Source organism: Gambusia affinis, linkage group LG11, assembly GCF_019740435.1.
Source record: "Gambusia affinis linkage group LG11, SWU_Gaff_1.0, whole genome shotgun sequence".
Lineage (NCBI taxonomy): Eukaryota > Metazoa > Chordata > Actinopteri > Cyprinodontiformes > Poeciliidae > Gambusia > Gambusia affinis.
The window spans coordinates 27313233-27340221 of record NC_057878.1 but is presented as its reverse complement, the minus strand read 5'-3'; the positions used below and the strand labels follow the sequence as shown (position 1 = coordinate 27340221).

Here is a 26989-nt window from a genome sequence, read left to right as displayed (position 1 = left end):
AGTTCAGATTGTAGCACATGACGAGATAAGCTACCAGATGATGGACAGCTTTACATTACAATGTCACCTGGTGACAATATTAAAGCCAGTCAGTGAGTGGAGGTGCCATTACTTTCTTCAGCTAATCAGAAGCAAATTGAAGAAATTATTTTTAGACGTAAAGAGGAACAATCAAGAGTAGGGGTAATGACTTATTTATTTATCACATTGACTATTGCAACACTCTCTCTACAGATTGGAGAATAAACTTTAAAATATTTTGTTAGTTTTATAAATCACTGAACGACTTAGCGGTAAAATACATTAAAGATCTGCTGTTGTTGTATCAACCTTCCAGACCTCTCAGATCTCCTGGTTCTGGTTCTGGTTCTGATGCAGAACCAGAACCAAACATGGAGAAGCTGCATTCAGCTTCTATGCACCACAAACCAGGAACAAACTTTCAGAAAACTGCAAAGCAGCCGAAACACTGAAATCCTTTAGAGTTAGATTATTAACAGTAACATCAATAATTTCAGTCTGTAATGAAACTTTCCTTTTCTTTATTGACCTCTACGATGTACTCTTTATGTTTTCATCAGCACAAGTTTGATCTTCAGGCTCATCCATATTGTTCAGTAAACTGTGTTTGACTATTCCTACATTTTTAAGCTCAATATAGTCTGATAGTTAAAGGTGTGGAAAGAAAACAGGTTGAAAGTGGTCTCCATGAAAGTCTGTTCTTGTGAATAAGTCTGTTGAAACGTTCCCACATTGTTAACATTTGGGTAAAACACAATAATGCACAGTAACTGCTAGAGCCTGATGAGTCTGGTCAGGTGGTTTCTGCTCAGCCCGCCTCCCTCTGCAGATGAGTTCACCCTCCAGACATCCAACCTGTTAGTCTGCCCTGATCGCTCACCCAGGGTTAGCTTCACTTCTTCTTTTTCCTGATTAGAGGTAAGCATCACATTCGCTCTGCTCCACCGTGTTGGACGTTTGCGTTTACGTTGGATCTGCTCGAGGTAACTCTTGTGGTCGTCGCGTCCTGTGGTCTTCAGCTGTTGCGTGCTGCCATGGACGTGTTTCCAGGCCACAGAGCATCAGCCCTGCAGCTGGGACTTCACACAGCCGTCTACCAACACGTCACACTGCAGATCTCTCTGTCTGAGGGCTGAGAAACCTTTAAAGTCAGAGCAGGAACCCTTGACCCGGTTGGCATTTGATGTTATAGAGAAGTCTAATGATTGGTTCTTGAATAAAAGCCAGAGGAATTTCTTGAGTCTTCAGTAGATGGATGTGTCCTGTGTTTGTTGTAGTTGTGATACACCAGTTGGACGTCTGCCTGTAGCCTGGCTGTCCACAGACATAGACCTTTGGTACCAAGTCAGAGTTGGATGTCAACACATTATGTGCTAACGTTTGTGTAATTGAGATCTCTCCTGTGGCACTTGGGACTTGTCTTGACCAGGTGATGACAAAAAGAAAACCTTCAACGATATTTTCCCACGAATAGCTGGAATCTGTGGCTGCTTGTGAAAAAAAACATTAAAAACTGTCTATTCTGACAGTTCAAACACAAAATATACTGTAATAATCATTAGTTCGCACAGTGGAAACCGTCTTAGCACCATCACTGAAGCTAACGTTGAAGTTCTTCCATATTTACACACTTGTGGGTTACAGCCAATCAGTGGCAAGAAAAATGAACACTGCTTCTGAATTGGCTGCTTTGCGAACGCCAGCCAGTAGCATTTCTCGTACCATCGTGTTCCAGCTTCTAAAGGTGTCATTTCTACCCAACAACTTGCAAATATTTTGGGGTCCACTTTAGGCCTGTGCTGCAACATTGGGCTACCGATGGTTGACCTGATGTGATTTATTGCTTCCTGCTCAAAGGTCCTACATGTTGTTTTATATTCAGTATTTTCGTTTCGTGGGACATTTCTGTCAGGCAAAAATATGAGTCTGTCAAACTTCTTCATTGCGTTCTGTGACTTGAGACGTTTAAGGCTATAGCTAACTCATTGCTAACATCCTTGGGCTAGCCAACTGGATAGCTTTGTCTACCCTGGTAAGTGGAAATTTATCGCTGATTGGATGGACGAAGTTCGTACATTTCTGTGGAGATCTGGGTGTTAGGAAGTCTTACATGTGAGTTAATTTTTAAGTTTCTTAACATTTGTTAAGACAAAAACCTGGCCGCTGATGAAGTGCCCTAACCTTCCTACCGCTGAGCTTAGCTCATTTCAACCCTGCCTGAAAACTTGCATCTCCTTCAGTGAATCTGTTTTTGTTGAAGTAAAAAACAGTGAATCTGTTTTTGTTGAAGTAAAAAACAGTGAATCTGTTTTTGTTGAAGTAAAAACCCATTCAAGCAGATCAGTGGTTGTTGGAGATCCACTAATTGCTGTTCTGAGCAGACAAAGTGTCGGACCAACGCTGACTTTGTGTTGTCTGCAGTAGCTTGTCAGCCCAACCTTCAATCATCTGTGGATAATCACATGCAGCAACATCGTGTCTGTTCAGAAAGATGTAATTTTCCAACTTGTTGTGATTATCGTTGAACTTCAGTCAGACGACTCCTGCTTGTTGCTCTCCTGAACTTCGTCTTTCGTCAGCAGATTGCAGTCTGCAGATTTCTAGACCATCTGTTAGGAGTTGGGTCCATGTGGCGGCCGGCATCTGCCCTCCCTTCGGCCCTTTCTAAGAAAAAACGCTCCTCTGACACTTTCCTCAGAGATGCAAACTGTTGTCTGTCCCTGCTACCATGCAGGCGTCGGGTTTGTGTGGATCACAAACTCCAACCTTAGTTGTTACTGATAGGAACTGGAAGGTCTCAGATAGTTTCTTCTGTTTATTCCAACTTGAATTGATGATTTATCTGAAAACAACCAAAGTTATTTTATTAACAAAATGAAATAACATCAAATTTTTACTCCTTTTTTAATGGATATTAAAATACAGAAGGTTTTAATTTACTTTGTTTGAATTTTGACAAGACACGACAGCATAATTATTTTTTATCTTTTAACATCCAAAAGCTAAAAAGTAATTAATATCAGCCGGTACCAATGTGCAGCGGAGTATTGGGGCCGTTTAGAAAAATTAAAATAAAAAATATAATGAGCATTAAGTAAGTGTTTCAAGAATAAAGTCTAAATAATATGTGAATAAAATTGTTGCATTTAGATTTTATTCTCATATTAGTTTATTCTCAAAATATTATTCCTCCAATCTTATATCTTTATTCTCTTATTTCCATGTTTTTTATTTGATCTTTTTCTCAGTGCGGCTGTAACTCTCTGCCGATGTAAATCATCCAATAAATAAAAGAATAGTTGATGATTAGCATCAAAATTCCCTCTCATGTTTTAGTAAGACATGAATCTTTTTCTGAGGGTTTCAGCTCCTGACTTGTGATGAAGAGTCGGTGCAGGATGAAGATGAGGAAAGAACGACTCTTCAGATTTACGCCCCGGGGAAGTGATGCGACTTCCCTCGGCTGATCATTTATAACTTCTTCCAGAGCGGCGAAGTCAAGAGTCAGCGCTCACCATGCAGCTTAGCGCTTCTTCTGGACGACTTGCTGTTTCCACAAACCGACGAGCAAATTCAGGAAAAGGGGCACAGCTAAAACATTCAGGGCCCCGAGTCGAGTCGGACACCTCGGCTTTCAGAAAATATCTTTAGTTCATTGAATATTGTTTGGGTTTTTTTTTTTTGGTGTGTTGCCAGCGGGGTTCCCAGAGTTGTGGGTTTTTGTTTTTGTTTGTTTTTGTTTTTTGGTGTGTTTGCGTGCGGAGCTCCCAAAGTTGTGGGTTTTTGTTTTTGTTTGTTTTTGTTTTTTGTTTTTTTTTGTGTGTGTGTGTGTGTGTTTGCGTGCGGAGCTCCCAGAGTTGTGCGTTTGCCTCAGAGTTTGACTTCGTTCCTCGGCTCGCTCCCTGCAAACAGCCGCCTGCTGCGTAGATGGGAGGAATGTTTTCGCCGTGTGAGAATCATATGAAGCAGCTTAAAGGTCAAAGCCGTTTTTTTCCTGCTTCTGCTAAGGAATCCCAGCTTTCCTTCTCATGTTGAATATCTAGAAACAATGCTGGGAAAAAAACTTTCCTCTAACAAAGTGAGCAGAATTTGAACTTTATTAGTGTGGCAATTAATTTTGTTACGTTTAACAGCAGCTGTTTAAAAAGGGTTTCCAGAATGAAATGATGTTTTAACTGCTGTTATCCGTGTTATTCAGTAAGATTCAACATAAAGAATAAAAAGTACTACTACTACTCAAGTACTGATCAAATTATCAATCATTTGGTATTTAAAATTTACCTAATCAGACCAACCAATAACAATTAATATTGTTCCAGTAATATTAACTAATAAAGTACAATACTGTTGTTTTGAGATCATTTTAAAGTAATAAATTGGTAATGTTGAGACCAATAAACTAGAATTTAACTTAACATTTGAACTAGAAAAAATAAAACAACCAAAGAAACAATAAATTAAACAGAAATAAACCTGGAATCATAAAGAAAATTTAAAAATATGATTGAGCTCATTTTAGTTTAATTAATTGATCTTTATTGAAAGTCTTATGTGGTTTCAGCCTGATGACGAGATTATTGTCTCGTCTTAATCGGCCCTCGTTGTCGTCGTGGTAATTGCATCTCTTAGCTTCCATCTCAGTTAGCACAAAGCGAGTTAAAACGCTGCAAAACTGCTGCAGAATAACATTTTACAGTCAAACCAGTTCAACTCCGAGTGAATAAAGATTTTCTTGTTCATTAAATACCAAACTGTACAACAAAGAGTCGTGTCAGGAAGTGGCTGCAGGCTGCTGCTAGGTGGGTGTGTTCTTAAAAATAGGCCCTAGTTGGGTTCAAAGGTCAGTGCCGCCTGGTCTATAAACGCAGAGCAGTCTGCAGCGGTTCCAGCAGCTGAGGTCTGTTGTTGGTCGGAGTGAGTTTCACTCATTCCTGGGGTTCAGGTAGGTCCATCCCATTTTATTATAACCACAAGTAGGTTTGTTTTTAAAAACTGAAGTTTTTATTTTTAAATATTTGCAACAGATCAAATCTTTTGAAGCAGATTATGTGACAGTAATTATCAGAAATTGTTTGTATTTAATGTGAAAATGTTTTAAAGAAGTCAAACTGTAGAGAGGAAGGAAGTCCTTGATGATCTGATCAGCTCTGATTTAATCGGGTCAATGATCAGTCAACAGGGCGGCCGTTTCCACGGTAACGGGTTGTTTCCTAACACATTGATGGGAATGAAACGCCGGTTTCTATCTCATGTTTATTCACTGGCTGATGTTAACTGTTCTTCTGTTTTACAGCAACACCAGAAAGTATTCACATCACATTTTTACATCAAAAACTTTAATTAGACCAATTTGAGCACATATGTGAAAAATGGCAGAATGTGAAAACACACTTTAGGACATAAAGAAGTATTTAAAATGTAAATAATGTATATAAATATTCACATCTAACTTTGCTGGATGATAAATTGTCCCAGAAATGATATTGTTGTTCTGAGAATATTATCAAGTTGTTTAATTGTGTAATAATGTAAACCCACCTTCTTAAAGATCTTTAAGATAAAGATAAATAAAGATCTTAAAGACCTTTAATTCTAGTGAACATTTAACACTGGAGCTGGAGAACAATTTAAATTTCCAAAATAAATGAACAAAACAACAGAAAATAAAGTTATCATTTAGTCTCTGAAAATTAAATTGTCCTTCAGGAAAAGACGAAGCAGCAGACTGAACATTTTTATCGTCCAGCTTTTGGCAGAAACAGAGAAGAGAGAAAAACAATAAACCAGGCAAATGAAAATGATTCAATTTAATTTATTTTACAATTATAATTTTTTTGTTTACTGCAACAAGAATAACCACAGGTCTGGTATAGACAGTTTCCCTCCCTTGTGTGAAAAAATGTTCCTCAGGCAAAAGTTTAAGTCACTCAAACTTCTTCACTGCGTTCTGCAACTTTAGCCGGTTGAGGCTACCGCTAACCTATTGCTAACATACCTTCTCTAGCTAGCTAGCTTTATTGCATCTGTCGTGGATGGATGAAGTTTAAGTTTTTCTGTGGAGATACAGGTCTTAGAAAGTTTTAAATTTATATTTTCAGATTTCATGTGAACATTTTTCTAAGACAAAAACACAGATGGCCGCTGGTGAAGTGCCCTGGCCTCCCTCCTCCTAGACTTGGTACAACATTGTTGCATGTGATGATGTTGTAGTCATTGTCTAGTGTTTGGTTTCTGTATGTTTGTCCAGATTCAGATTTATTTGTTAGTTTGTGTAGAGTGAGAAATTGATGCTGCTAAATATTGATGGTCTAGTTGGTGTTGAAACTCGACTGTGAGATGAGGATGAAACGTCTTCATCTTTGTTTTTAACAGTCCTGAAACTGGAGAGCTCTGTGATAAACTTAGTTAACAAGCTGGCGGCTAAAAGTGTGTGTGTGTGTGTGTGTGTGTGTGTGTGTGTGTGTGTGTGTGTGTGTGTGTGTGTGTGTGTGTGTGTGCGCACGTGCTGCCTCACCTCTTCTTCATCTGACCTCTCTTTATTTCCCTCTCTCCACGCTGCAGCCACCCACGGGCCTCGGCAGAGACCTTATGAGGATCATTTGACTGGATTCATATTGCTGCTTCAGGCTTTTTAAAGTGGGAGAAAACAAGCAATTTGTTTCTCAATCCTCTGTGGAGTTTGTTGGGCTGCAGAACGTTGGATCTGTTATTCCAACATGAGAGGTGCTGCAGCTTTGAAAGCACTGTTTGTCTACAAGCTTGTTATCCTAATTCTCCTGCTGGATCCATGAAATTCTGCTTTGGAGACTCGTCATCCTGCAGTGCGTCGGTGGTTAAGTGCAGCACTGGATCAGTGTGTCACTGCATTAGTGTGTCAGTGTTCAGCAAGTCACTTTGTCAGGGAGGCGGTTTATTACTGAGTTAACGTGTCAGCGATTCATTGAGTAGCTACATCAGTGAGTGATAGTTTGGTGAGTCAGCTGTGTTTGCTCTGCTTTAATCCAACTCCAGTTTGTTTGTTTAGAAAGTCTGGTGTGAAAATAATTTAACTCTGGTCCGCCTATAAACCTTGGTGTATGTTTGGTTGAAGTGAACTCTGGTGCGGTTTGAATGAGGATGTGACTCCAAAAGCAGAAAGTTGTGACATCATGTTGGGGTCATTGTAGATAGAAAAATAAAGAATGAGGAGAACATTTCTGCCACAAAACTCAGACGTTTTCCAGAAAAGAAATCTGAGATTTCTGAGCTCCAAAAGCTGGAAATTTGCTAAGAACTCAGAAATGTTGAGATTAACCTTTGAAATCTGAATTTGAAAAGTCAAAAATTTTGCTGGAATAAACACAGAAATTGTTGTTTCAGGATAGCACAAAAGTACTTGTGCTATCCTGACTGCTATATGCTATCGTCCAGACTTGGAAATTTGGAGTTTATTTTAAAAGTTGAACATTTTTTACTTTTAAAACACTGAACATTTCTCCTTTCTTTTCTTGAAAATAAACCATTAAAGTTTTTTGATGGACGTTTTTTCCCCATTTACAATGGTGCTAATACTCCGTTGTAGAAAGCGGAGTATGGCTCAAGGCATTCTGGGTAAATGTTGAGCGCTAGCTCGAGACATGGCTCGTGGTTCTTTTACCAAAGACTAAAATCTCACAAATGAATTTTTGATTACATTTTGTGATGAATGAAGTTTCACTCGGTGTCTTCTTCAGACTGTCATTTCCTTCAGTGTTTCTTTGTGCAGCGCCCCCACAGGTGAGGAGGGGTACTGATTTTTCAAAATATTTTGTTGGTTTCACTCAGTTCATTGTGAAAGAGAATTAAGCAGCTGAAAATGTAGCAAATGTTGCAACTTTGGACCCTAATTGAACCGAGTCTGCCGGACGCAGTGCAGTGACTCACTGGATCAGTTTTCAGTGTTCCAGTGAGTCTGTAGTCCATTGTTTTGGTGTGAATCGTTACATCATCGTGTTTGTCCCTGAATAAGCATTTCAGTGACTCGTTGGTGTTTTAGTGAGTTATTACCTCTGAATTAAATTTCAATTTTGCCTCTTTAGGCGCCTTTGTGGTTAAGTGACTCTGTTTTTGTTGCAGGGGACCAATAACGAGGACACAATGCGAGTGCACGTACACACCAAATTCTGCTTCCTGTGCGTTCTCACCTTCATCTTCCATCACTGCAACCATTGCCACGCGGACGGACATGACCACCCAACCGTCAGACATCAGCACAACGACCGGCAGATCTCTGAGGCTCCGTATGTCCGAGCCACCAGCGAGTCTGACGCTGAAGAAGGGGGACCTCTAGAGGAAGAGCAGCGTTTCTATATCCAGAAGCTGTTCAGGCGCTACGGACAGAAAGACCGCTTGGACTTCCAAGGCTTCCAGAGTCTCCTGATAAGTCTGGGTTTAGGGGAAGTGAAGTTGGTAGGTGTGGATCATGAGGATCTGGGTCATGACCATGTAGCCCACCTTGACCTACTGGACGTTCAGGAAGGGCTTCACTCACACACATCCTCTAGCGACGACCACAATCATGACCACCACAATCATGATCATCACAGTCATGACCATCATGACCACAGTCATGACCATCATGACCACAAGCCCCGTCCTCCACAAACAGAACAGGTTCCCACACGATGCAGCCACACCACTGCTTCCAGTCCGCCTACTGGTGAGCCGAGTGGGAACCAGGAACAGTCTGATCATGATAGGCGTGATTACAGCCGTGATGAGGACCACCCACACCAGCAAACAGAGGTACAGACCAGCCGCAAACATCTGACCTCTGTGCATCATGGCCACAGAAACCACAGACACGACCGACACAATCTCACCGACGGACAGCTGGAGCCGCCGGTCGGTCCGACGCAAAATCCTCCCAGGAGGACCAGGAGGCCGGGAAAGGTCAGAGGCCAGCGGAGGCCCAACAAGTCACCCACACCTGAAACAACCCAATCTGGTGGTCATGACCACCCTCATAAAGACAAGAGAGAGGCTCCGGGTGTGGCTGCTGTGGTTCCAGGTTCACCAGGGATTACAGAACATCCAGGTGGAATGACGCACCAGCATGAGGAGGTAGAACCTCACCCTGATTGATTAACTGATCAATAATTATTCAGAAATCATTTTGGATGCTCCTGTTTTTGTCTTTCTACTCCCTAAAACGTTAGCTGATATGATTCTGGTATTTAGGTCTGAAATGATTAATCAAATAAATTGTGATTAATTTATTAAATAATCAACTCATTTAGTTAATTGTTAACTAGAGTATTAAATCGATTGCTAAAATTTGTTGATTATTTCAGTAATTGATTAATCATGATTGGTTGTGATTAGTTGGATTGATCATGATTAATCGATTATTCAAATAATCGTCAACTCGTTTAGTGATTGTTAATTGGAGTATTAATTGATTATACAATTAGTTGGTAATTTATATTATGCATACGGTTTTATTATGTTTCTTTGATGATGCATTTCACTCACCATTACCAAATCCACATTTAATGCTCTATAATTCATTAGTATGGTATCATGTATCTATGCTTTTCAGTAATGAATAAAACTATATTTAGTATTTTTATTAAGGGTATTTTGTAAGATAAACGATGAACACTTCACCTGGTTCAAATTCTGTTAAAAATAATTTATTAATGGATTTAATTAGATTACTAAAGTAGTTTTCTTACTTTTTAACTCTTTCCGCCTGGCCAGTGTCTGAACCTGACTCAGCTCCTCACCTACTACGGCCTGCATCCCGACTCGGTCATCTCCCCCAGCGAGTTCACCTACCTGTGCCCCGCCCTGCTCTACCAGATAGACAGCCGCGTCTGCATCCGCCATTACCACCAGATGGAGGTGGAGCAGGAAGCCCTGGAGCCCATCAGTTCTGGTAAGCAGCCACATTGATCCGGCCCGTGGTTCAGGCACCAGCAGAAGTCTGAGGAGAACAATAAAGGAGCTCTGATTCATGCTGGTCAGGTGTGCAAAAAAAAAATCTGGTATGAAATTAAACTTGAAAAATCCAGAAGAAATTCTTCTGGATTATAATGAAAGTTTTGTTGGTGATTTAGGCCTGAAATCAGTTCACATTTAAAGGGAATTTATTGTGAAAAATTCACATTTTGTTCTTCCATTTGGATCTGCTGCTTCTAAAAACAGCCCAAGCGTTTAAAAAGTACTTGTGCTATCCTGACTGCTATATGCTATCGTCCTCTAAAATCCTAACAAGCAATTGTTAGTGAATAGCAAAAGGTATTAGCTACATAAAAATAAACTAATAATACCATGTGGGATTACTATTAAGCTTTAGCGTATGTACTCTCCTTCGCTACAATGCTAACATTTTCTAACCTACTGAGATATGTTATCATTTTCTAAAATGCTAAGTATTAGTTGGTGTCAATAGCAAAGATTATTAGCTATGCTAATGTTAGGAAGTATGCTAGCATTTGCTACTATGGTAGCATTAGCTGGAAAACCACTGCTAATTGCATAGCAACGTATTGCGTCTAACACTGCAGCTTATATGTGTCCTTAGCTACAAGGCTAATGTTTTCTAACATGCTAAACTATCCAGTTATTAGCTTATATTCTAAAATTAGCTACATTTAGCATGTTAGCATTGAATACTGTAATAAAATTCACCTGTTTACACATGTTAAAGGTCCAGAGCTTTTAGTTTCACGGCTTGCTCCTTTATTTACAGGTTTAGCTATAATGGCGGATTCTGTGTTTACATGTTGGCAGAAGGAGCAGATATAAGGAAAGTGACTCTGAGCGGTGACCTTCTCTGGGGTTACGTTTATTAGCCTTTAAAACAGGAAAGCACAGAGTTGCACAGTTAATGAGTAACAAGTTCCAGAAATACAACCCATAAAACCATAAACATTTTATACCGATAAGTCCAGAACCAGTAATCGCTTACCCTGATTAAGCCATATATTAAGAACGTATGCAGCCCACAGTTACGTTAAATGAAAATGTTTCCGGTGTTATCCTGGAAGTTGTGACGCTGAGCAGCTTGGTGAGTGGAGGGGTCATAAAATGTCCCGCTCAGCCTAATTCAATGAGAATTAGTGCTTAAAAAGTCAGCTTCCTCCATTTCAGCTGCAATAATTTGAACTTTAAGATGTTTTTTTTTCTTCCCGGATGGAATAAAGTTCAGTTATTAAACATGGAGGAACCTGCATCACATGAGCCCCATGCTGCTGCTCACAATAATCATAAAAATGGAAATGATGACGGTAAAACAAGTCAAAAGGGCAGCGATGGCTCCTCATTAGAGGGAAACTAGAGGCGCTAGACATCAGGAAGCGCTGCGGCGCTGCCTCTCATCTACCTCCTGCTGGCCTTCATGGGGAGCTTCCCCCCCGCCGCCGCCGCTCACACCCTCTCTTCGCCGAGCCAATTAGGAAGCCGTTGGCCATTTCTCGGCACAATTGGAGAGAAGCCTTCGTCTTCTGTCCTTTGTTGCTGCGCCGCAGCGCCACACCTGCATTAAGGTAACGAGCTGCGTGAGCGTGAGGGAGCGGCGGCGACGCACCGCCCGGCTGATGTACAGCCGCCGCTCAGGGCGGCGAAGCTCCAACGGCGACAAATGGGAACGCAGCGAGCTGTGAAACCGTTTCCCTGTACGGCGCGGGAAAACAGGAAAACATGAGAGAGAAGGTTATCTGTGATGTTTGTCCTCCATAATGATCCGTCTGCGATATTTACATCCTGAAAACTGCAGCTCAGACTGACAACACTATCTCTCTTTTCTTTTTCTTTCCTTCCTCCTTTTCTTTATTTCTTTGCTTGTTTCTTCTGATTTTTGTCTTTTATTTCCTTTGGGGTTTTTTTCTTGCATCATTTTCTTTCTTTTTTTTCTTTTTCTTTCATTCTTTCTATCTTTCTTTTTCCTCTTTTCCCCCTCTTTTTCATTTTTTCCTTTTTCGCTGTTTTTTTTGTCTGTTTTCTTTTTCTATTCTTCTTCTAGCTTTCTTTCTTTGTTCTCTCGCTCTCTTCCTGCCTTCATGCTCTGAATAATGAAAGTTAAATGTTCACAGCTGGAGTTTTTAAAGAGACAGAGGCCCAATTTCCAGGCTAAATTAAAAAGTCACATTTGTTTCAAGTCATATTTGATATTTATGGTGTTTTTATAACAACTGAAGTTAACATGGTTACATTATAGTGCTATCAAATGGCACTATGTGCCCGGAAAGTGCATAATATTGCCCCTTTAAAAACTAAATTAACCAAAGTATGTAAAGTACTACTATAACTAACAAAAACTAAACTGAAACTAGAAAGTATTTAAGTGTTAATATCTAATTGATAATAGCAAACACACTAAAAACTAATTAAAACTAACTGAACAAAACGTCTCAAAACGACATTAAACTATAATGAAAACCCAGGATTGTTGTAGCCCTGGGAAGGAGCCGTCATGCAGAACTGATCAGCCAATCAGACGCTGACTTAATGCTACACAAATAAAAATGGATGCTATTATTTCTTCTGGTGTTTTTAATAAGAAAGGGAGAGCAGGAATGTAAACAAAAACATTTGTTTTTGTTGCTATCTCCAGTGTTTTTGTTGGTATTTTCAGCCATCAAATGTAACATTAATTATAAACTTAAAAAGCATTATTTTCTAACGCTGTGTGGTTTTAAGCTCTGATTCAGGGTTTGTTTTGCCTCTGGGTAAAGTTTAACTCGACAACAAAATGTTTGTAGTTAAATAATAATCCTTTGCTGATGCAGACGGAGCTGCAGTCTGTGAAACGTGTCGTAGTTTTGGTTAAAGCTGATTTTAAAGGACGAACTCCTGCGCTGGTTTTTACGACGCTGCGTCTGCAGTTACGGCCGCAGCGCTCCGTCGGGTTTATGAGCTCCAGCTGAGCCGCCTCCAGAACTCGCCTGTCCTCTGCGCCGCTCTCGTTTACTGCAGTACAGATGAACGGAACGGGAATCCAGAACAAACGTTGGACCGAGTGTGAACCAGTAAAACTGCTGCAGTAGCTGGTTTAAATGGTTTCACTGGTTTGGGTTTGAGGTTCGAGTTTATCCCAGTTCCTCGGCTGAATATGAGCGTTGCTATGGCAACCAGCACAGACTCGCCGTGACGTTCAATTTGATCCGACATTAAACTTTTGGTCGTCTCCGAGGAGAGGGTCACAAACGTTTCTCACCCACGACTCGGTCGGCATGGCAACGGCCGACAGGCGGACGACACTTTAAATAATATTCTGTCTGTCTTTCTTTCTATCTCCCTTTCTTACTTTCTTTCTTTGTTTGTCTCTTTATTTCTTTCTATCTTTCTCTCTCTTGTCTTTCCCTCTTTCTTTCTTTGTCTTTGTTTCTGCCTCTGCAGTGACTGCCCCCAGAGGGGGGCCAGAGGGGACCATTGCCCCAACCAGAAAATCACATTCAATTCATACAAAGGCATAAAGAGTCATATTCAATCAAAACATAAATGTAGAACCCAATAAATTATATGCAATAATTAATTACATACACTTTAACATGTTACAGATTTTAATGCACTTTATTCTTGGTTTTTCTTTTTTTTCTTCTTTTTTTTTTTACTTCCAAAAGTCTGGAGCCAGAACCTTCGTTTTGTGTAAATCTGACGCACCAAGTACCTGCTTAAAACTGGTCAGTTTTCAAAGCCTACTTTTAACCTGATAAATTAGCTTTATTGGAGCAAATATTACATCATCTGATGATTTAATGATCTAAATAACATTAAAACAATAAATATCTCTGTTGTTGAGCTTACGTGTGTATTTATCCGATAATTTAGCAGCAAAAAGTGTTTTCTGTGTTGAAAATGCTGCTTATGTTTTTTTGTTTTTTTGGGGGGGGGGGGTTTCCCACCAGGGGGTCCTTTTTGTGGGCTCTAGTGTCCCTTATACCACAGCAGGCTGACAGGAAAGGGGGAAGTAGAGGGGAGTAGACATGCGGCAAATGTCGTCGGGTCCGGGAATCGAACCCGCGATGGCCGCGTCGAGGCCTGAAGGCTTCCAAACGTGGGGCGCGCTAACCTCTACGCCACTGGAACACGCCCCAATGCTGCTTATTTTGTTGATGTATTGATAATATCAGTCTTTTCTGATTGTGGTCTGTGCAGTGTGGGTGTGGATCTGGGGCTTCGTCTCCATCACCATCATCAGCCTGCTGTCCCTTCTGGGGGTCGTTCTCGTCCCCATCCTCAAGCAGTCCTGCTTCAAGTTCCTGCTCACCTTCCTGGTGGCGCTAGCGGTGGGAACGCTGAGCGGAGACGCTCTCCTTCACCTGCTGCCTCACGTGAGTTCAGCCCGACCCGAAAACCTTCTGGGTCGGAAAGACTGGATCCAAACAGCAGCTGAATAAAAATAAAAGGCTCAGAGCTTTTAGACAATCTGCTAATAGTGGAGCTAATGTTAGGCTCTTAGCTTTGCTAAAATAATAGCTAACGCTAAATGTTAGTTAGTTAGGGTTAGTTACCTGGTGATTATGACGTTTATTCTCATAATTCTACTTTAAAATGCCTAAGAATGAATTTAAAACCCATAATTCAGACTTATTTTTATAATTATGACTTTAGAATCTTAATTAAGACATTTAATTTATTTAAAACATGTAATTATGACTAATTGTTATGATTATAACTTTTAAGCTTTAATTATGATTTCCTTTGGCTTTTTTTAAAACTTTTCTTTTCTGTTTGGAATGGGCTTTCCTGTCATTGTGACCTCATAACTCTTGATTGTGTAAATTATGTATAGAAAACATTGGTATCATTTGGACCAAACTCTAGAACAACCTGCAGGATGTTTCAAAGTTTATTTTCTGGAACTGTTTTAGTCATTCTTTTCATCTAAAAACAGAAAAATAACGCCAACGCCGTGTAATCCGTCTGGTTTCCTCTCTGCAGTCTCAGGGTCATCACGACCACAGCCAGCAAGACGCCGACGCCGACGTCGATCTGCTCACGGCCTTCGACGGTGTGTGGAAGGGCTTGACTGCGCTGGCCGGCATCTACCTCCTCTTCATCATCGAGCATTGCATCGGCATGTTCAAGCACTACAGAGACCAGAGGGTGAGATGGGTCGGCCAATCAGAACCGACGATCAGGACCGCCCATCAGAACCGCCTCATACCTGCTGTCGTTTCCCCGCAGGAGCTGAGGAGGCAGCACCAGGAGAGGAACATCGGCAGGAAGCTGTCGGACCATCAGCTGAGCCGCCGCTCCGACGCAGAATGGCTGAACCTGAAACCACTGGCAGAAGGTGAGACAGGGTGTACAAACTTTATCACAGCGGCCAAAAGGCGAGAACGGGGTGTACAAACTTTATCACAGCAGCCAAAAGGCGAGAACGGGGTGTACAAACTTTATCACAGCAGCCAAAAGGTGAGAACGGGGTGTACAAACTTTATCACAGCGGCCAAAAGGCGAGAACGGGGTGTACAAACTTTATCACAGCAGCCAAAAGGCGAGAACAGGGTGTACAAACTTTATCAAAGTGAACAAATTGAGGAGTCAGGATTACTTCAGCGTAAAAGTAATGTTATTACTAATCAAGTAAAAACAAGGAAGTTGAGATGTAATAATAATATAATAAAGTCAGAATAATACAACTATTATATATTATTTCAACTTTATTTTCATACTTTTACGACTTTATTCTCGTTACATTATGTCTCATAGTTTGACTTTGTACGTGTAATTCGGTTTATTTTTTATTAGCATAGCTTAATTCTCCGTCGCAGTAAATTGTGCTAAAGCCAAAATTTTAACGTGTTTTAGACGAACGACCTCCAGTGTGTAAATGTTTGAAGAGTTTCTCTGGGGGAAAATAAATAGAAGAATTTCTTGACATTTTTGGATCACATTTTCTGTATTTAACAAATTTTAAAAAGTTAATCAGTAGCAGATTTGAATGCACCAAAGTCTGTTTTAGTGTCACTAATTACCTAGGAGATTAAAGAAAATGCTGCTGATTAACAGTTGAATGCCTCCAACCTTCTCCCTCCAATATAATTTTAATTTGTTTGTAATAATCCTGCAGTGATTTAAAACTAAACACTCTCAGCCGAGGTGCCACATTTGGCCCACGCGCCCCAGGTTTAGACGCTCAGGTCCTGGTTGTGACGTTTCCTCCTCTTTCGTTCAGACCCGGAGAGCTCCGCCGTTTCCTGCGACAACGCGCACAACGACACGCAGCTCAGCGACCTGCAGCCGCCCGACTCCCCCACCACCAAAACGCCGCTGGCGCCCGGCACGGACGGAGGCCGCAAGGCCCGCAAGCACGGACACGGACACGGACACGGACACGGACACGGAGGGAACTGCCACTCGGACCAGGAGATGAAGGACGCCGGCATCGCCAGCATCGCCTGGATGGTCATCATGGGAGACGGGATGCACAACTTCAGCGACGGCCTGGCGATCGGTGGGAGACGCATTTTAACACATCATGGCTTCATCCTCATAATATTACAACTTTAATTTTCTATTATTATGACTTTATTCTTGTGCAACTGCTTTGACTTTTTTCTTGTAATATTAAAATTTTTTCATGCATCAACATTTTTCCACACATTATTTTAACTTTATTTCTTGCTTTATGTTTATTTAAAATCTTTTAACTTTATCGTCTTTTTATAACTTCATACAACTATTTTATCCCAGTATCACTAAGACTTTCTTCTTTTTTCTCATCACTTACCTGTTATTTTGTCACAATATTATGACTTTTATTCTTATAATACAATTTTCTGAATTTTTTCATGTATTATTTCTCGTATTCAGTGGTTTGTTTTTTGAGTTCAGAAACACTTTAAATAGCAGCAAACATGAAGTTTAAATGGAAATAACAGATTATGGACTCAGTGGATTGAATGAAATGATGAAAACTGTAATTTTTTTGTTGATTTTGGTGATTTTTTAACGTGAAGTTTGACTGGATCTTGCAGGCGCGGCGTTCAGCTCCAACATAACGGGAGGCATCAGCACGTCTGTGGCCGTCTTCTGCCATGAACTACCTCATGAACTCGGTGAGTTATAGTAATCAGAAATGATCGATTAGTTAATACTGCTGGGAGATCAATCCACTTTATCCACTAACCAGATTTTTGGTTGTTGAAGATTTATTTTGTGGAAAATCTGGATTTTGTCCCACCAAGAACTGCTTGTGTTTACGAAGCTGAAAGTGATGTCAGCGCCAGGGCGGCCATCTTGTTTTACAGCTTCTACTAAAGACATAAAATCACGAGGAAAAAGTGGTAATATTGAAACAAAAAGTCATGTAGGAAATGTAATATTAGGAGAATAAACCGTACAGCAATAATTCAAAATAATGTGAGAATAAAGTTTTTAACAAAAAGTCAAAAAATAAGAATAAAATTGTAATAATACCAGAAATATGTCAGAATAAATAAAACAAGTCATAATATTGCAACAAAAAAATTAGATAAAAATTGTCATGATGAGAATAATAAGTTGTAAATATTAAGTTGATATAATGCAAGAATAAAGTTGTAAGATAAAAAGTCCATCCATCCATTTTCTTTACACCCTTCTTCCCTAATGGGGTCGGGAGGGTTGCTGGTTCCTCTCCAGCTGCGTTCCGGGCGAGAGGCGGGTCACCCTGGACAGGTCACCAGTCTGTCGCAGGGCAACACAGAGACACACAGGACACACAACCATTCACACACACACACACACCTAGGGAGAATTTAGAGAGACCAATTAACCTGACAGTCATGTTTTTATTGGACTGTGGGAGGAAGCCGGAGAACCCGGAGAGAACCCACCATGCACAGGGAGAACATGCAAACTCCATGCAGAAAGACCCCGGGCCGGGAATCGAACCCAGGACCTTCTTGCTGCAAGGCAACAGCTCTACCAACTGCACCACTGTGCAGCCAAGATAAAAAGTCATAATATAAAAATAAAATTGTAATAATGAGAATAAACTCATAATATTAGAAGAAATAAATAAATTTATCATAACTTTGACACAAAAAATGAAATTAAAGTGTTTTGTGAATTTTTTCTTTTCTTTTTTTCTTGTAACTTTAAGATGTTTTTGTTTTTTTTCTGGTAAAATGACGTCGTTGTTCTCGTATTCTGGTCGCACAACTCAGAATAGGAAAAATATTCAGAATATTTCCTGTGGAGTGTAATTCCTATTTTAGAAAAGAAAGCAACAAATAGAAACCCTAGAGGAGCTGATGTGTGTTCCTCGTTGCCTTTATCTGCTTTAATCTGTCGCCGTGGAAACGTGTTGAGTTCCCAGACGTCCAGAATTCGCTCTTCGGTTCCTTTAGAGGCTCATCAGACGGATCGCTGCCAGAGCGGCTCGTCTTCCCACATCTGGGCGGAGAAACACCGTCACAGCGCTGAGGGCTCTTCAGCCGCACACGGAGAAGCTAATTTGGCGGTGATGGGTGTGTTAATTGCGGTAGACGATGCGGCGGGAGGAAGTGGAAGTGAGGAAGAGTGCGAGCCGGCGCTCTTCCTCCTGATTGATGAATGAGAGCAGAGCGATGATGTATTCATCGCGGTAATTAGCGAGGAAAAGAGGACGCTGTTACAGGAAATGTAGGCCAACCCCCCCACCTCCAAATCCAGGCGTTTCCACCGAAACTCGGCCGCTCCTCGCGTTTGGCCCGGCGATGATTGAAGAGGCTAGACGCTGCGGCGGCGCGCCGTCACACAGAATAACAGAGAAAAACTCCAGACGGATCCAAATATCAGAAATACCAGAACCTTCCTGGGTTTTAGGGATTTTTGCTGCCTAAAATCACCTTTTAAAGTTTTAAAAGGCGATTTTAGGCATACGCAACAATTTAAACTTTAAAAAAGTTTAAAGTTCCCAAAAAATACAGGATTTTAACATACTTCATATTTAAAGAGGAAATAATATTTTCTAAGTAGCTTCTTGATACATAAAACAAATCAGATCCTGAGGAAATGTTAAGTGATTAACTCCATATTGGTCATTCATGTTAGCATAGGGCTGAACAAGATGGCAATGTAAACATTTCATATCAGCTGGTATTGATAATTATTGATTATTTTTTGTTTTAAAGATCTGAAATTCTGCCAAACTGAAAACAGTTTTATCCAGTTTTTACTCCACTAAGCTGTTTTTTTATTTTTAAGCCGTTATAAGGCACGATGGGGAAACCTGGCCAAATTACCCAGCACGCCGTTGCTAGGCAACCAAAGTTAGGGGGAACTTGAAACTGCTTCTTACCCAGCGGGTCGTTGCTAGGCAACCAGAGACTGAGTTGATTCCACCCACTTAGCTTAGCCAGGCGTGAGAGGTTGAGTTTCCTCTGCCCACATCTCCCAGAATGCCTTGCGGTTCTGGATCTGAACTCATACTTTATCACACGTATTATCTATTGATATTGATCAACTATTGATCACGATAGATATTTTTATTGATTTATTACCCAGCACTAAGTTAGCATGAACTGTTTTCGTAGTATCAGTTCACTCATCATTTGCTAATTTTCCATGGAATTGCAATTTCCACAAGTCAGTGCAACTTTTCCACAAATCTAATCTAGTTTACTGAGGTGATCTAAAATCACCCGAGTACAAAAGAAGATCAGGATCACTGAAAGAAAAAAAAGTAATTTGGACTTCAGTCTGAGAATTCAGACATTTTCTCAGAATGTCTGAAAAGTTTAGTCATATTTAGCTTCAGACAGCGAGGAAAAACTGTTTCTGTTTTTATTTGGTCTGAATAAATATCTGGTTTCAAGCGTCTATAAGTGTTCATAGAAAGTGACATATTTCAGCTGTGATAGGTAGTTTGTCTGGTAGTTTGTCTGGTAGTTTGTCTGGTATTGACCGGTTGTTTGTGGGTCCAGGGGACTTTGCGGTCCTGCTGAAGGCCGGCATGTCGGTGAAGCAGGCCATCGTCTACAACCTGCTGTCCGCCCTCATGGCGTACGTCGGCATGCTGATCGGCACCGCCGTGGGCCAGTACACACACAGCCTCACCAACTGGATCTTCGCCATCACCGCCGGCATGTTCCTCTATGTGGCGCTGGTGGACATGGTAAGGCCCGGCTAACCTCTGACCTCTAACCAGGGCTACTATAGTTCTGGGTTTTTCATTAGACTTTAGTTTTATTTATTTGTGACATTTTGATTGTCTAATTTTGTTCGTTTGCTAGTCATTATTAGTTATTGCTTAGTTACCGTTTAGTTATTAGTTAAGTATTACTTAGTTTCAGTTTAGTTTTTTAGCTATTAGTTAAATATTGTAAATAATAGATTCATAAACACAAAAATTATGTATGTTATATCTATAATTTTAGCATGTGTTTAGTTCAGTAAAGACACAATAAAGTTCCAGTTATAGTTTTATTTATTTCAGTTAATAAAAATGATTTCTTTATTTTAGTTTTCATTATTTTATTAGTTAGCTATAATAAGCCTGGAGAGGAGCCGTCATGCAGAACTGATCAGCCAATCGGATGCTGAGTTAGAGTATCTGATTGGTTGATTAGAGTAGCATCATGTAGCATTACACTGCTACATGCGGCTATGCAATGCTACATGCTGCTACATAATTCTGTATGCTGCAATGTGATGCTACATGATACTACGTGTTGGTACATGATGCTACGTGTTGCTACATGATGCTAAGTGTTGCTACATGATGCTATGTGTTGCTACATGATGCTACGTGTTGCTACATGCTGCTACATGCTGCTACATGATGCTAAGTTTTGCTACATGATGTTACGTGTTGGTACATGATGCTACGTGTTGCTACATGCTGCTACATGATGCTAAGTGTTGCTACGTGATGCCACGTGTTGCTACGTGTTGCTACACGATGCTACATGATGCTAAGTTTTGCTACACGATGTTACGTGTTGCTACATGATGCTACATGTTGCTACATGATGTTACGTGTTGCTACATGATGTATAAAATGGATGCCATCATTCTGACGGTTGGTGTCGTCCCCAGCTGCCGGAGATGCTGCACGGCGACAGCGAGGAGCACAAGCGCTGCCACCTGGGCCACTTCATCCTGCAGAACGTCGGCCTGCTGACCGGATTCGCCATCATGCTGCTAATCGCCATCTTTGAGGAACGCATCGTCTTCGACTTCGGCTTCTAGCGGCCGGACGCGCCTGCGTCTGTCCTGCATGCGCTCCGTTCGTCTGCGTGTCGCGTCGTGCTGCTAGCGATGTTTATGAAGCACAACGTCCATCTGTGTCGTCGTCTTGTCCTTCGTCGAGTCCCACCTGCTGATGTCATCATGCTGCGTCCTGATGGGAACAGAAGCATTCCTCCGCACAATATGTCGTGTTTTTACGTTGTCTGGGTTCGTAGGGAACCTGGATCGGTAGAGTAGCTGCCAAACAGGGCTGGGTGATAAATTCAACTCACGGTTTCTTGGTTAATGAAGAGTTTGTTTTTTTTAAATCGGGATTTTTTTTCACCAATCCATCCTTTGTTTTCAGAGCTCAGCGGCCATTTTGTTCACAGCTTCTGTTTATCTGGACTTTATTTAGAATTTAGTGATGAAATATAACGGCCAGACTACAATTTTAGTTTTAAATTATGAGAACAAATATAGTTGAAATAATACAATAAAGACGCAAGAATAAAGTTGCAAAATTACCAGAATAAATTTGTGATATTAGGAAAATAAAGTCATAGTTTTATGAGAACTCCAATTTGAGAAATAATCAAACATAAACTTTGCTGCATCATGCATCTTGTGAAGTTATACTTTTGTATCAGTAAAAGAAACTATTTTTTAACTCATCAGCATCAAATTATTATCAGTAGCAGGATTTTGAAACAATTGTGCAAATAAAGGACAAAATGAACCGAACTTGATAATATTAAAACCTTTTTTCTTGAAATTTTATGAATCTTTTCTGGTAAAATTGCGTCTTTATCTTCTATTATGACTTTATTCTCAAAGAAAAAATCCACTTTTTGAAAATATTTTTCTCTGTCCTTTAGAAAAGAAAGCGAGCCAAAAAAAATCTGTTAAACTCAGCCTTATGTACCAGACTTTGAAGGAAATAGTGACTTTTATTTTGGCGTTGTGTCGCCCAGCCCTGCTGCCAGAGCCTGTTAGCTTTAGCATGTCCAGCTGTCCGCCATGTTTCTGAAAGGATTCAATGATCTGGAGCCAAACTGCAATGACCTCCACGTCACATTCATATTTTAATGAGAGCTATGGAGCTACATAAGAGCCTTAAAGTTTGCACAAAAAAAAATAAAAAATACGTTTTGAAACCAAAAAAGTATATTTTAAATGAAAAAAATTAAAACTAAAAATAGATTTAAAACTGAAAAAATAATTTTGAAACAACAAAGATTAGAAGCTAAAACAATCAAATTGAAAAGAATTTATACTAAAAATTATTTTGAAACTGAAAAATAATTTAAACTAGAGAACAATTTTGAAATTGGAAAATAAAGGTTTACTTCTCAGATGAAACGTTTTTTTTATTTTTTGTTTTTCAGCTAAAATAAGTAAAATTTTAGTCAAACTTTATGGCACCAATTTATCTCCATAGAGAACCAACCTGAAGCTCTGAACTTGTCTCTGCTGCAGTTTATTTATGGTTCCAATCTATGCAGATTTTCTGCGTTTCTGTTGGACGCTGAAGCCGCCAAGAAACGTTTTGGTCATTCCAGGCTCTTTTGTTGGAGAGCTTCGCCGGCCGGCGCCACCATCTTCATCACATTCCACTAGCGCATAAGCTAACGCGGCGTTCATGACCGTATCCTGTCACTGTGTGACATCACCGTCTGGTCCCACCCGGCGGCGAATCATCCTCATGCTGTTTGAATCATGGAGCCTGAGACGCTAACGAGGTCCGACTGGACTCATCATGTGAAGGAATTTTTTAATTTCATCAGACGTTCATGTAGTTTCAGCAACGGCCTTTTCATCCCTTCATCATTTTTTATTTTTTTTTTAAGTTATGAATTTATAGTGGCTCTCAAATCAACACAACTAATTTAAAATATCAGATTAATTATTTTTATGTGACTAATCTGCACAATTCAACTAAAAAAACAGAAAAACATCATACACACAAGTGAACACGGTGGTGGCAGCATCATGCTGTGTTGTTGCTTTTCTACAGATGGAGCTGGAAATTAAAACCCAGAGGGAGTTTGTTTCTCACACTCCTCACGATAAACATAAAGGGGATTTAAAAAGAGGAAACTTTATTTTTTCAAGATAGTTCTGGATAAAAACTCAAAAAATTTTGAAAATTTTAGGTAAATTTGACCAAGACAAAAAGACACAGAATTAAAATATTATTTCAGTTTAAGGCTGTGAATTCTCATTTTTACATCAGAGTGTAAAAAAAGGGTGTGTAAACGTTTGAAAGCCACTGTAAAGCTGAATGAAAATATGTACCAGACTTTGCTTTACGGAAGCCCATTGCTGCCATAAAAAACATAAATGCCCAATAATGAGTTTTAAAGTCATAAAAACGAGAATAAGTCAAAATTACGACTTTCTTTCAAAATTGGTTCAGAAAGTTGAAAGTATGACTTTCAAAGTTGAAATTAACTTTTTATCTCAAAATGTTGACTTAAAATCTCCAAATTGACTTTCAAAGTCAGAATTATGACTTTTTTTCCCCAAACTGGGTTTAAATCTCAAAAATCATGACTTTGACTGTTGAAATTCAGAATTTTTATATCAAACTTATGACCTCCTGTTGGGCTTTTATTTTTGTCATTCATGACAGAAATGGCCTTCCATAAGAAATACATTAAAATAGGTAAACAGCCACAGTCTGGGTTAAATACTTGGGCCAAAGTGGAGGTAAGAAGGAGCGACTGAAGTGACTGTGAATTAGTGAACCGACCCGGATCCGTTCCAGCAGAACCTGAATGTTTTTACTGTAATCTGGAATCGATTCATTTCGTCTCGTTCTGTTGGACAAACATGAACTCCGCTCCAGGGATTCCTGCTGCTGATTGGCCGTAAGAAGAAAACGCTCTGATCATCATCATTATTATTTTTATTATGTGTATGTATATTTGTTTTTGTAAAGTATAAAATGTAACATGTCGCTGTTAGCTTGTTGGTGCGTTTTCCTGAAGAAGAATAAAGAGAAAGGATGATGCTGAATTCTGCAGGTTCTGGTTCTGTTTTTTGACGTTAAATACCAATCCGTGTTTTTGAAAGATACGCCTTCCTAAAATATTCACACCCCTTCAACTTTTTCTCACATTCCAACCACAGACTTTATTTTAAGGGGATTTTATGACCGAAAACAGAACTGAAAGGAAAATTGTGCTTTTTTTAAAATGTTTTTATTTTTAAATAAAGATTTGAAAAGTATGGCATGCTTTTTTGTTTGGCTTCTTTTATTCTGATATCACTAAATAAAATATTTAATGCTGTCAGAAGTCACCAATTGGCAGAGAACTGGCAAAATGAAGACCAAACCTCGTTTTAAAAAATGATCGTACATACAGGATTATTTTCAGAAACGTTTTTGTCCACATGAAGCAAACCTGGCCCTCAGCGTTACTTTAAATATGCCAAACCCATAGGGGGCAGTGTAGCGCAGAGCTCTATCATGCTACGTTAAAACTGGCTCACCTGTTGCTAACTCATTCTGAGTGGAAAAAAACGTAGCCCATTATTATATAAAATATACCATTTTTTTAATATTTCTGTTGTGAAACGAGACTTAAATTTTATTCAGTAAAGGTTTTAAAAAGTTTTAAATTTGAGTTGTGAAATATTTAGAAACTTTCTGGTCCTCTGGAGAGGTGAGACCAAAACTGTCCTAAAATATGAAAAAGTTCAAAGGGTGTGAATAATCTTAATGTTCTTGGTGTGAAACATAAAAAACTTGGGATGTGCCATTATTTTGCAATTTAACAGAAGTCTAGACTCCAGTTCTGTAATAAAATGGCGTAAAAACTCCCCTATGTGTCATAAAAAGACCAAGAATCTGAGAAGTGTTGCAGGAGGAGTTGATGAAAATCCTCCAAATGAGAACAGAAAGAATCTGGGCCTCGTACATTAAACATGAACAATGTTTATTAAACATTATTGGAATGTTACCGACCATGAAACTGGTGAAACTTTGGTTCTAAAAACTGAATGAAAGCTGAGAGTATTTTTTAAAATAACTTCTTACATCTTTAAATTCATTAGATTTGGGAATAAGCTCATCTTTAGCTCACCTACTTTTCACAGACCTTTAGATCAAATCACTTTTTCTTTGCACTTTGCTGTAAAACACAAAGCTCTTTTTGAAAGCAGCTCAGATTTAATGAGAGTGGATCTCTTCTTGGATGGCTACCCAAAGTATTTCTACTTTTACTTGAGTATATTCTAACAACCTCTGATTTCCTCTTGAAATTAAACTCCAGATTTCTCAGTTTTTTGCAGAAATTTGCTCCTTTTTTCTTCTTTTATCTAGAATCAATGCCCCTGTCACTCAGTTAAAGTATAAAATTAAATATTAAACATATCAGCAGCTCCAAAGTGTCTCGGTTTTGTTGTGTGAGAAACTTCAGTACTGAAGTCGGAGCCGTAACTCAGCTTGTCCTCCGTCTCCCGTCTCCGTTCTTCACTCACTTCATTCACAAACCATTTGTTTGTCAGCATGCAACAGAAACTTCTCTTTCATGTCAGAGTGTCATAAATCCTCTTTCTTTTGCTTTTTTCCTTCCCCTGAAAGCAGAGAAAAACCTCAGGTTTTTGGATAGTCTGCTACCAGTATGTTTTTTATATTTTGTGTCATAAAGGTAGCTTTATATTCACAACAAAGCGAGTGTTGCAGTCTCCAGAAGCCCTGAAGGAACTGTGGCGTTTTATTGTTTGTGTTTTAAACCTGTAGATTTTAAGTTTCATCAGTTTCATATTGAAAGAAACTGATTTGTAAAATATTTGTTTTGCTTGATTTTGTTATTTGGTTGCAGATTGATGCAGCCCACTGTCGCCATGCAGCTAGAAGGTCCTGGGTTCGATTCCCAGCCCGCCATCTTTCTGTATGGAGTTTGCATGTTCTCCCTGTGCAGCTTCCTCCCAGTCCAAAAACATGACTGTCAGGTTAATTGACTGTATGAACAGTCCTTAGGTGTGAGTCTGTGTGCATTCTTAGTTTTACACAGTGGTGGGTAGAGAACTCAAAAATAGTAATAATTTTACTGACATTGCTTACAAGTGAAATAGGAATGAGGTGAACTAGTGCTGAGCTTGTTTATTGTTGTCATAGCAACTCCTGAACATTTTTTTTCGGTGCTAGTGGCTCGTATTTTTGTGACAGTAGGCAGACAGGAAGGCGGGTGAGGAGAGGAGGGATGACATGCGGCAAAGGTGGTCGGGACCGGGAGTCGAACCCGTGACGTTCGCGTCAAGGACTAAGACCTCCCAACAACCCCCTGCACCGCCACAGCACGCCCCAACTCCTTAACTTTTGTACATTTTTAAGTCTGCTCGGGTGTAAGGGGAAACACTGAACACATCCGTGGGGAGAAGGTATGGATCTGTTGCTAAGCTAGCCATTTCCAACTAGGTTTGCTACTTTCTCAGAAACATTAGCTTGACTCCAAGTAGATGCCATAGATACACTGACAAAAACTGTGAATCCCGTCTTCAATAAAGACAAAGGCCAGATGGATCTGATTAACTGGATTTATTCAACTTTTATTTACATATAGGAACTGAAACTAAGCTGCAGCTACGCGTTGAGCTGGCAGAGCAGAGCGACGCCTCGTCTGATCCAGTGCTCTGCGGGGACGTTGGTGTTCAGCGTCATGGCGATGACGTAGTTGGTGGAGTGTCCGGTGGTGGACAGAGTGCCGCGCCGCTCGCTCGTCTTGTAGACAGGAGACAGGTAGCACATCCTCTCAGGAATCTCCACTCGCTTCATGGGCTTCAGCCACATCTACAGAGCAGAAGACGGAGACGTGAGGAGTGTGCTAACGAGGGGCGGGGCCAACGGGGG

The 26989-nt window shown here is 40.0% G+C and overlaps 2 protein-coding genes across 4 annotated transcripts in view; one reads left to right on the top strand and one right to left on the bottom strand.

Annotated features, from left to right (window-relative positions):
• slc39a10 (solute carrier family 39 member 10) overlaps window positions 1–24150 on the top strand; it is a 33010-nt gene extending 8860 nt beyond the window's left edge. The window contains exons 1-10 of one of the 2 annotated variants that reach the window (XM_044132528.1): window positions 4895–4963; window positions 8116–9102; window positions 9742–9919; window positions 14143–14318; window positions 14929–15093; window positions 15175–15283; window positions 16169–16447; window positions 16971–17051; window positions 19884–20074; window positions 20998–24150. In XM_044132528.1, coding sequence (XP_043988463.1) covers window positions 8137–9102; window positions 9742–9919; window positions 14143–14318; window positions 14929–15093; window positions 15175–15283; window positions 16169–16447; window positions 16971–17051; window positions 19884–20074; window positions 20998–21150 — 2298 coding nt within the window. In that variant the 5' untranslated portion in view covers window positions 4895–4963; window positions 8116–8136 and the 3' untranslated portion in view covers window positions 21151–24150. Of the gene's footprint in view, window positions 1–4894; window positions 4964–8115; window positions 9103–9741; window positions 9920–14142; window positions 14319–14928; window positions 15094–15174; window positions 15284–16168; window positions 16448–16970; window positions 17052–19883; window positions 20075–20997 lie in introns of those variants that run through there. The other variant, XM_044132527.1, reaches the window with a different exon arrangement.
• A 2512-nt stretch (window positions 24151–26662) lies between these two features.
• The window catches only part of dnah7 (dynein, axonemal, heavy chain 7), a 95463-nt gene continuing 95136 nt past the window's right edge, over window positions 26663–26989 (bottom strand). For both annotated transcript variants that reach the window (XM_044132517.1, XM_044132518.1), the window contains exon 65: window positions 26663–26929. In XM_044132517.1, coding sequence (XP_043988452.1) covers window positions 26723–26929 — 207 coding nt within the window. In that variant the 3' untranslated portion in view covers window positions 26663–26722. The remainder of the gene's footprint in view (window positions 26930–26989) is intronic.